This window comes from Orbicella faveolata, unplaced genomic scaffold, assembly GCF_042242905.1.
Source record: "Orbicella faveolata isolate gen_17 unplaced genomic scaffold, um_ofav_v1 contig_36, whole genome shotgun sequence".
NCBI lineage: Eukaryota > Metazoa > Cnidaria > Anthozoa > Scleractinia > Merulinidae > Orbicella > Orbicella faveolata.
The window spans coordinates 2,836,076-2,847,394 of NW_028301565.1; the positions used below are offsets into that span (position 1 = coordinate 2,836,076).

An 11,319-nucleotide genomic window follows, 5' to 3' on the forward strand; every position below is an offset into this window, starting at 1 on the left:
ACTTGACAGCATTACTGAAATACTCTGCAAATTTCGCGGTATTTCTAAACAGGGAGGAAATAAAATTAGTGTTTACTTCACGTTTTGTCTCATTTAGGGCAACTTCGTTCTAAAGTATCAAATTCAATCTCATTCAGCGAGGTAAAAATGGCTCGAAGTTCGTAGATTTGGAGTCGCGATGGATTGAACAATGTTGTGGTAAACCGCTGCCCAATACAGACCTAAAACGCGCCAAAATTTGAGGTTGTGAAAGTGGTAATCAAAAACAGATCGTGAGAGGGTCTTCTTCTCGCCAAAGTCAACTTTCTCACTGTTGCAACTAATGATTTTCGCCCGTGATATATTTCAAAACCATTCCAGCAATTAACTGACGTAGCTGAACTCAATTAGCTTCAAAATGTGTGGGAGAACAGCTTGGTATGAGGAGCAGTTTGTCATCACTGAAAATAGCAACTGGAAATTAAGTTATTTCCGAGCGAATCCACTGACCTTTGTTTTGTCAATAACTGTTTGCCATTGTTTTTTTATTCAGTACACTCGCGCCCGATGAATTCCCAAAGGCATGCAGATACAAAGGGAAGGACGGCAAGATCCATGAACCGACTTGGCGTAATGGCGGGGGAAAATATTATCCCTCCTACAATATCAGCCCGCAATCTTTCACGTGAGTAAGCTTATATCGATGTTGAACTGAAGCATGCCTTTTAGTTTGTTTACTTTGTGTGTTATGAACGAATTCACTTCTAAAAAATGTTAGGAATGTTGTTGCATGTAACTAAAGAGTTTTGTCACAGAACGAGGAAGTTTTCTATCTATATTTCCTCGATGTCCTGTGAACTCCAGACCTTATAAGCTTATTAAAGTTTGATAATACTTCTTATGCCAATTGTTGTTCCTCGCCGCTCATGTTCCCTGTTCAGGGTGACAGCCAAAAAATAGCAAAAAAAAAAAAAAAAAAAATTAAGCAAGGGATCCTGTCCAAGTTTTCTTTATTATAATTTGTGCTAAAGAACCACCTCAGTAACTTCTCACCCCTTGCCCCTATCTACCCATACCCCTTGCTACTAAAAACCCCTTTATCATGAACTGGAGCTGGCACACACCCAATAAAAAAAGTAGGAAGGAAACTGTATGACCAAAATCACCATACTGTGCATATATTTCATATGCAAATTGCCCTTGTCACTTTCATGAGTACTTCCTGGAGCAATAACAGTAACCAGACATAACTAATTGCTGACATCAATGGCATCAATGATAAATCAATGGGTAATCACCCATATCAATGGATGTTCCACAAAATTTTTAGTCATTGATGTCATTGGTTAGTCATCAGGCGTCTTCGAATGGAATAAAATCCATAAAATCTGCATGCAAATGCAACAAGTTTTGTTGATTTCAAACTTTATCATATTTAATCTCAACATTCTTTCCTGCCGGTGATGCCAATAATATGCTGGATTCCTCATTGCAGCCTCTCTGTCTTCTGTTGTTGAATCAAACTTTTAGTGTTAGGGACAGTTTACAGAGACTGAGATAGCATACGCTACAAAACATTTGTTTGAAGTTACGAGTAGCTGCTGATACTTGCTTGCTCACTCTGAATAACTCTTATACATATCTGTGACCCCAAAATATATATTATTTGTACTTCATCCATAGGCCAGTATTGTTGTCCAGCCAACATTTCAACAATGCAACCTCAGAGGACACATCTGAAAGAGTTCTGCAGCCCATGAGGTGGGGATTGATTCCATCATGGCACCGTGGAGACCCTAAAGAATTCAGCTACAACATGAGTAATGCCAGAAGTGATACTTTGTTGGACAAGAGATCATTCAAATTGCCATTAGAGAAGGGTAAAAGATGTGTTGTCTTGGCAGAAGGGTACTGTATCCTAGATTATACTGTAACTTAAAGATTTATGTGGCCTTATAAAATGTATTTATAATTGACCAGTAGCAACTGGTTACTGGGACTTTAGTGGTCTATCAGGTTACATTGGTGCACACTCAAAGTGACTCTAGCAGATTATTTTTATTCCCTGTTGGATTGGATGCACCACAGGCTTACCCTCCCCATGGCATAAATTTTGAGTTCCCTTTATTTATTTATTTATTTATTTATTTATTTATTTATTTATTTATTTATTTATTGAGCATATAATATACACGCCATTGAAAAGAGGCACTATGAGAGTAATGTGCCTGCCCTTGGAACACATAACCCTGCCTCAGGCTTTGAACCTGAATTGCAGAGCATTAGGCCACCCTGCCGTCCACCCATCACGATCACCAGCTGCTAAAACAGTGGACAGCCAGGGGGAACTCCCATACAAAAAGGCCGAAGGTGCTGCTGGAAATTTCAAAAAGAACTCTTAAGAGGTAACAAGATAATGTTTTGTGAGTGTGGCTTGAAATTTATTTTACCTCTAGAAGATACCAATTCTAAAACTGCACATTGACTGACACTGACCTTTTTTGCTCAATACTTTAGAAGGTACCGCAAAAGCTCCAGCTGTGGATCTTTCAAGGTTGAATGCCCTAAGTGATACCAAAGCCATTTTTTTAACCCCTAAAGGGTACAACAAGCAACCCTGTCCTTTTTAAATGGGAGTTCCGCCCAGGCCATCCACTGTTTTATCAGCAGGTGATCATGATGAGTTGCAGAAGTCATGTCATAAATCTATCCATTTATCCCATTAGTTAATCAGTTTGTCTTTCTGTCTGCCAGTCAGACAATCAGTCAGTCAGTCAGAAAGTCAGACAGTCAGACAGTTGTGACAGTCATACAATCAGTCAGTCAATCAATCACACATTCATTCTTTTCTTAGTGGATTCATTTGTTTGTTGACTGGGTTATTCCCTTATGGGTTGGTTGGTTTATTTGTTTGTTTGTTCCTACATTCGTTCATAGCTGAGAATTTATCAATGATAGCATCTTATGAACAGACATCAGTCTATCAAAATTGTTTCAACAAAAAGTGCTGATGTGGGTAATACATTTCCACATCAGATTATTATGTTAATTCAAAAGGAGTAATATACATGTAATTGACTAATATATTACAGGTTCTTTGAGTGGGAGACATTGAAAGGAGGAAAGAAACAACCATATTACATCTACTTTAAGAAAGATGCAAAGGGAAAAATTAAAGAGGAAGATGCTTCCAGCCATGAAGATGAAAGATTCCAAGAAAAAGATCCATCGTCATGCAAGCCAGATGTAAAAAATGTCAACATTAAAGATGACTCAGTTGAATTGAGAAAAGTAAAAGAAGAGGATGTAGAACATTGTGGAGATAAACATCTCTTGACCATGGCAGGCTTGTTTGATTGCTGGCAGGCACCAAAGGTACAAATAATTATATTCAGAGATTAACTCATATTACAACTTGCAGTAATTAAGTAACTGCAGACATATTTACCTGGTTTGCTTAATACATAATTTGTATTTTAAAACTCTCCATGTGATTGTATTACATTTAAGTGGGAGGGCAATATTTTCAGAGGAAGAAAAGTTCTGCAGAGCTCCAATCTGTGATTGTTTATATAATTCACAGGGCAGTGCCAATGAAGGTGAAGAACTTTTTTCATACACTATTATCACAGTGGATGCAGCTCCATCTCTGAAATGGCTCCACAATAGAATGCCAGTAAGACTCGTATTCATCTGTTTGTGAGTTCATTACTTAGCTCTTATTAACCGAGCAGGAGGTCAGTTTGGGAGAATCTTGACTGAGGTTGTGAGTACAGACCGAACGCAGTGAGGTCTGTACACACAACCGAAATCAAGATTCTCCCAGACAGACCAACTTAGCTCAGTTAATAAGATGTTTATTTATATGGCAAAGAAGAAAACTTTAATTTGTTTAATGTAACTGGTTTGCACTAGCTGACATTTTGCTTGCGAACAGCGATGAGCTTAACTTAAACCTGCCGAAATTTGCTCGTCCTCTCTACTTTTTTTTGCCATCAGGCTTTTTGGCACTTCCATAAATGACTGAGAAGAAAATAAAAGAAAATGGTGAACATTTTTGTATTTTAGTTTGCTACTTTTTCGATGCAAAGTGAAACAGGTCTAGATGCCGGTCTAGATGGGAAAATCTAGACCGCGGTCAATATCGATTTCAGCCAATCAAATTCATGAATTTGGTGGTTCCCAGTCATTGTGAGACACACCCATATTAATGTAGAATATAAATTAGTAGGTTTATATGCTACAAGCATCTGGGAAAAAATATGTGATGTAGTATTTTATATTTAGCTCTTATTAACCGCACTAAGTATGGGAGAATCTTGACCAAGGTTGTGAGTACAGACCGAACGCAGTGAGGAGATGTTGGTCTAGATGGGAAAATCTAGACTGCGGTCAATATCAATTTCAGCCAATCAAATTCGTGAATTCGGTAGTTCCCAGTCCTTGTGAGACACAGCCATATAATAATCAGTATTATTTCAGTAATTTCAGTTAATTATTTACATTGTAATAATTATTTCTCTGATATGGAACAAGACCTATGACCATATTTTAAAAATCATTATAATAATTGATTCATTTGTCCCTAGTTCTTTTTGGTTAATTCTTTTTTTTTTCTTCAGTTTGTTCTTTCATTTGGTGTGTTTATAATATTACACTATTCTATTTTAATTATTAAATGTTTACTTATTTGTGACACAAATCCATAGTTATCTTTTTAATTTTAAGGCTATTCTACATGGTGAAGAAGAGGTCCGTCAGTGGTTAGAATGTGGAGAAGTCCCCTGGAAAAAGGTTGATAATCGTTTTTCTCTTGTGTTAATTTATATTTCAGCGTTGAAAGTGCTATAATTATAACCAAGGAAACATAATGTTATATCATTTACCAGATCTAGCTGGTCTAGAAAACATAAGTTGTCATTTTTTCAACAACTGGAAAGTTAATGAATAAAATTGGATAAATGAGCTTTATTTACCCATGTCATCATTCAATCAATAGGCTCTAAACTTAGTCACACCCAAAGACTGCTTGGACTGGCATCCAGTCTCCATGATGGTCAACAACTCTAGGAATAAATCACCAGAGTGTATCAAGCCAATTGACTCGTGAGTAATGAGTTTTATTATTATTAACCCATTGACTCCTGTGCCACCGGTAACCGCCGTGACGAGCCTTGGCCTTTGTTCCACTTCTGACGTCATCACCTTTGACCAAAATTGGCATCATCTATACTCAACTTCTGCAGGAGGAAATGATCTTTCCAATGATACCCAGATCAGAGTGATCAGCTCAATGGAGCCTGAAATATGCATGAAAATGCTCAGAAATTTGAGCAAAAAACCCAGAGCAAAATTTCCTGCGACTACACGTGGCTACTCATGGTAAAAATTGCCCGTCTCAATGTTGCTTTCTCAGAATTTTTTGAACTAGAAGCAAGCTCAGTAAAAGGTCAATCACTGCAGCAAAAAGATAAGAAAAGGAGAAAAAGGAAAGGCAAAAAAAGAAAAAAAAAATTACAAAAAGAGAAAACCCTAAGAGATAGGTCACTTCCTGATCCAAAAACTCTCAAAATTTCGATTTCTGCACATGCCCTAGCAAAAACGTGGTAAAACACGATGCCAGTGGAAAGAAAGGCATACTGTCATGTTGCAAATGCCTTTTTGAGTAGATTGGAGCTAATCTGGTCCATATCCAGCCTGAAAATCTCCAAAATGTCCAAAAAATGCATTTTTTGGCAAAAAGCTCTGGGAGTCAATGCGATAAATTCTTACAGTACAATTTATAATCATATACAGCTTCCTGGGGGTTACTTGTATAATGTAATGTTACTGGGTATAGTCCACTAAGTAAATAGACTAGCTGGGGAGACAACTAATGGAAACGGTTTAAACTTTTTAATCAGTGGCCTGCAACCTGCTCATTCTGGACACATCATGTGCCACATCTCATATAGATTACGAAAATCACATTGGATTTCAGAGCTTTCGGAGCTTTATCAGCTCTCTTCACTTCTGAACATTAACAACCTGTATTTGTATTATGCTGATGTCACTTCCACGAACAGACCTTTTACTTTGAGAGTTGAAAACAAAGCATTTTTTCTCATAATTTTGTTGTGTAACTTTTGAATGATGGTGCTTTTCCAGAACTCAAAAAACAGAGAAGCCAGTTGCTGGCACATTGCTGTCATATTTCAAAAGATCACCCAAAAAAGGAGAGAAAACTTCAAGTAAAGAAGAGCCTTCAGAAGAACCATCTCAAAAGAAGACAAGACTCCAGTAAAATTTATAGTTTATATCAAAATAATAGCTTGGTGTTACTCATGAACATAACCACCATGTACTGTAAGAGCAGGGGCACCCAACGACCGTTTTCTCTCTAATGCTGTTAGATGCTGTTTTAGGCTATCTGGAGTACTTTTAAAGCTCTGTAGGTTAATTTTAGGTTGCACTAAAAAATTTTTATCTGTTCGGATATTCTAGGGGAACTTGAGTATTCTCGAATTTATTAGGGATTTTTTGTCCATTTCCCGAAAACCTTAGGTCTTATCGCCTTTCCGAAAATGATAGCTGACCTTTTTTCGGTACTCAAAATGACATTTTCAACAGTCCGAAAACAACAGACATTAAATTTCTCGTATCACGAAAGTTCGAGGTGCCAATTCTCTCAAGAAAATCAGAGGGGATTAAAGGCCTTCCGAACAGATAATTTACCGAAACGATCTGTTGGGTGCCCCTGGTAAGAGGTCTTTTTCCTGTGAAATTATTTTTAACAAAATCCAAAACCACTGGATTATCCATCTGATATCCAAGTAAATAAATTTATTTAATTAGATCTCTGATAAATACACATGTAGCATTATAAGCCTTCTGTCTTAGTTCATCCGAAACCACATGTACGTGAAAGTTTCCTCAATAAAGATTATTATTAGTCCGGTTCCTGATGGATGGGTAGTTTTCTAAGGTCAGATAATCCAGTGTTAGTTTACATTATTTTTGGCCATAACTTTAAATCTGTCTCCAGATTAATATCTGCATGGACAGGAAATCCCTTAAAAGGAGAAAATTCATCCAAGTTAAATTTGGCATTGTTAATCGTTCCTTAATGAGAGTTTCAGATTAAGGGCTTTCTGATAAGTTTGATTGAAATTATTTCCTCATGGAATGTTCAAATTTGTTTTTCTGGGTGGCTGCAAATTCTTAACATCAATTTTTCACTTTCACTTGAAAATAATCTGTTTCATTGGCAGAATGCAGTGAAAATCATGAGGGAATAGTTGACACCACATGATCAAAGACAATAAATGTAATTTATAATATTAATAATTATTATTATTGTTAGGTCTATAAATACCTTGTTCAAGGTGGGGGGTAATTTGCAGTTCAATTTTGGAGGATGGGAAGTGAAATTTTGTAAACCAGTTTGATATTGAAGTTTTTTGTTTGAGATTATGAAAGTGATTGTCAGAGACAGGGAAATACCTGAATAAGGTGCAAGCAAACTGGACTGAAAGTTTCAAACAGCTAACATGTGATTTACTGTTGTCCAGGGCTGTCTAGAGAAGTGAGCTGTGATGGCAAATTTAAATCATTTACCCTGTCATCTCGGCTATTCTTCTGATTATTTAGGAAAGATTTCAAAATCAACCACATACTCCAAGGTAATAGCCTCCCACTTTAACACTTTGTGGCAACCCTGAGGCATCATACAAAATTTGCTCTGGAAGACCTTGGTTAGTGAGAGATTCTTTTATCAGTTATGTAATCTATTCTGAAGGCATTTGTTTTAAAAAGCATTTACCTTGTTACACAGTACTATTTCCACAGGATACATTATTTGTACTACACATTTAAGACATGGGAAAGTTGCACAATTCTGCAGAAGTCAGATGTATTATTTAACTACTCATTTGGTATTTTTATTTTTTCATTCTGATCGGTATTATTTACAGCAAGTGTATTGATCAAGAGTTAAAAGAGACCAAAAATTATGCGGAGTTAATGTTATGAAAAATGTAATTAAATTACATTTGTTTTGAGCAGTTTTGTTGTGTTGAGAAAGAGATAAGATGTCATATCACAGACCATTTTGACATTCTGCTGAGTTTTAAGGTTGACAATAATTGTACTTTGAAATTCCCAGGATTGTATAATGTTGTTATAAAGTCTAGTAACAATCTTGCAGATATCTCTGTTGCTATTTAAAGAGTAAAGATTTGAAAGCTTTATACAGAACAGGCAGTGTCAACTCAATGTTTGTCCACCAGACCTGTGATCTTCATCACAATAGATACATGCAAGAGAATTATAGGACTTTGCCTTAAACCACAACATTAAAAAACTATTTGCAAGGGTTGTAAACTGTTAATTTTTCACTCTTTAAGTTAAAAATGCAATCAGGGTCAATTTATTAGTATTTAGCTTTTGGCAGGTTCGTATATTCCATGGCCAAAGGCTCCTTGGCGTGAAGTGCTGTCTGTCGCGTGATGTTCAAAAGCACTCTCTTTGGCTTTGTCTGATCTAAAGGTGCTGAGAAAAGCTGGGATCTGTGAAGATAAAACAAAATGTGACTCAAGGATAGCTGGTCTCTGTATAGCTGCTGGTTTAGCTAAGAGGAAACCTGAGTATATAATCCTTGAAACTACATAATTTGTAAGTGTAATAAATTACCTTTTGAAACTTTGGCATTTGCCACAGTGGAGCTGGATCAACAGGAGGTTGATATTTTCGGAGCAGTGAAGTCCTTGTTTCATAGATGGTCTTATCAACGTGTCTCTAAAGATCAGATGAAAACTTTGTGTTAATATAGAACAGGTACATCTGGCATTAACAGTACCTAATTCACAGTCTATCAGCAGCATGTATTACCTTTTGCTCTTGTCTAGCTCTTGTGGCCTCCTCAGCTTTACGTCTTTCCTCTAACCAACGGTCCTGGTATTTGTGTCCCAGGAGATCATAAACTGGAGTTGAAGGCCTGGCCAAAAAACAACAACAATATTATTAACACAACTTTTGGACTAACTGCTAGACAATGAATGATTCAAAATGATTAATTTTACATCAGAATCATAAAAATGCCTCTGAGATCTTGATTAATAGCTTACTTTGTAGGAATTCCGAATACCATTGTAGGTGGTATCCGTTTGACCTTTAGTGATGTCTTCTCATTGCCAGAATCTTTTCTCCTCATGTCATGAGTCGCACGATACTGAAAATGTTCCTGAGCTGTTGTGAGACCTGCTTGAACTGCTCCCTTGTTTAAGCCAATAAAATCTCTTGGTGCCTTTTTCTCTTTCAGATAAAGTGGAGCGAGAGGAGCTGATCTCCATACTAGAGCTAAAAGAAGAGATACAAATGTACTTATATTTCATTAAAATTTCATGCCCGTAATAATAATTTAAAAAGAAAGAAAGGAAAAAGAAATCTGCACTCACCATCAGCAGCACCACTGTCCTTCCCTTCATTTGGTTTTCCATAAGTGAACCCATCAGCGGGTAGGGTGAAGCAGCGTCTTAGTGGCCTCCCAAGTTCAGACTATACAGTATAAAACAATAGTAATATAGGTTTAGCCAAACCTAAAAGTGGAGCTCCTGGGCTGGGTTGTTCAAAGCCCGATTAAGCTAACGCAGGATAAGTGAGAATTTCAATTTCAGACTTTTGTAACTTTATGGTGAGGTTTTCTGTATGTATTTTTTGGCCTTCTGTTTTGAGTTTGAATAATCTCAAAATACACAAAACAAAAGCAGTGAAAAATATTTGTATACAAGAAAAATTTAGACTTCAATTAACTTTTAATCCTGGGTTAGCATTAACTGGCTTCCAAACAACCCAGCCCTGTTTACAACAAGTTAACCTGGCATGAGCCCACGATGCAATCAAAAACCAGAACTTGGTCAGCGGTCAATGTATGGTCACTTGATACTGGTCAGCAAATACCTCGTTTTGACGGGTGTCAATTGACCATAACATGGATGTCCAATATCAAAAAAGGATGCTATAAACCAAGGGTGAATGTCTGTGTCAACTTATTAGCTAGAGTATGGCCACCATCTTGGGCAACTCTGTCAATGCTGTTATGCACCATGTGCCCACGAGAAATATCGCTAGCCATGATAACCAAGAGAAAATCAATTCATGGGTTTCCTCTTCTTTCCTATATGAGTATGGGGCTCTGCCAGAGCTGTGCTATAACAGTAACATTCCATTGGAAGTAGCAACACAAGAAATCCAGGAAAATCAACTGATTATTTTATTACTTCAGGGCTATATATATTTAAAAAAAAAACTAAACAAATACACGGTATGAAAGAAATACTGCTGCTGCTGGTTCTTTTTTCTGAAATTGCTTTGGTAAGAATTTTTTCTCACTGTAGTCCTGATCGATTTATAAAGTCTTAAATCCCCATTACTTTTAAACTGGAATTGCCCCCCACCACCCCCTGCGATTTTCTTTTTAAGGTCAGGAAATGTGAGGCTTGTTTCATACCTTTTGTAGAAGTGGATTGTTTAGCAGCGATTCTCGTTGAACACCCAATGTTACGTATTCTCTGCTCATCTTGAATTGAAGTTTGTATTTCAACTATAATCTGGGCCAGAAAGGGTCTGCAAATTACGGAATAAAAGGAAAATTCAGTGGGGCGTAGTTTTGTGCGACCTTGAGAATTAATTTTATTGTTCGATCAAATCAAGTTAGACAGTGTTTACTCGCTGAATCATCCGATATATTACTCACACACCCGGGTCGCACAGTAGCTCATAGTTTTTTAAAAAAGGATCAATTATGTTCGCCAAACCTAGTTTGATTTTCAGCAACAGCAAATAATATAGCTCAAACTATTTGAGCGCTAAGCATTTTCTGGTCGAATTTTAAAGAACGGAATGTTTGTTTACCCACCTGAAGGTTGCCAAAAGATTTGAAACATGATCTCGACCGAATTATTCATCATTTTTCACGATCATGTATTCCACATTATTCATTACTTAAAAATTACAGATTAAACCTTCAAATGCAAAAAGAAAGACATTTAAATTCTTAAGGTTTTCTGCAGAAGGAAATTTTTTATTTAAGTTATCCTTCAGATCGGAGAGAAAGCCCAATATCTCGTCTCCCGCGATAATTCGCGAAGACGATCGAGATTTCCTCTTCGAAATTAACGCGATTTTTCAATTGTAAGACTTTTTCGCATTCAACAAAGGGACAACTTACCTTATATGCAGATTTTACACTCTAATATAGCTCGAATTCTTCAAAATATTTCAAGATTTCCTTCCCCGATCCATCTTGTGGTCATCACCAAACATGAGTTGTGAATGTCACCGCGTGGTTACTATGGACGCCAA

At 36.8% G+C, this 11,319-nt stretch overlaps 2 protein-coding genes across 2 annotated transcripts; one reads left to right on the forward strand and one right to left on the reverse strand.

The window, feature by feature from the left end:
• The first annotated feature begins 47 nt into the window (after positions 1-47).
• LOC110041326 (abasic site processing protein HMCES-like) lies at positions 48-8,340 on the forward strand. The gene is made up of 8 exons (XM_020746609.2): positions 48-417; positions 533-664; positions 1,663-1,887; positions 3,072-3,354; positions 3,563-3,655; positions 4,708-4,773; positions 4,979-5,085; positions 6,127-8,340. The coding sequence occupies exons 1-8, from the start codon at positions 398-400 to the stop codon at positions 6,260-6,262; spliced, it is 1,062 nt and encodes a 353-aa protein (XP_020602268.2). The 5' UTR covers positions 48-397; the 3' UTR covers positions 6,263-8,340.
• LOC110041327 (cilia- and flagella-associated protein 77-like) lies at positions 7,872-11,306 on the reverse strand. The gene is made up of 7 exons (XM_089275209.1): positions 11,186-11,306; positions 10,466-10,581; positions 9,414-9,513; positions 9,084-9,315; positions 8,848-8,953; positions 8,650-8,754; positions 7,872-8,525 (listed from the first exon to the last, which is right to left on the reverse strand). The coding sequence occupies exons 2-7, from the start codon at positions 10,532-10,534 to the stop codon at positions 8,397-8,399; spliced, it is 741 nt and encodes a 246-aa protein (XP_089131335.1). The 5' UTR covers positions 10,535-10,581; positions 11,186-11,306; the 3' UTR covers positions 7,872-8,396.
• Positions 11,307-11,319: the final 13 nt, after the last annotated feature.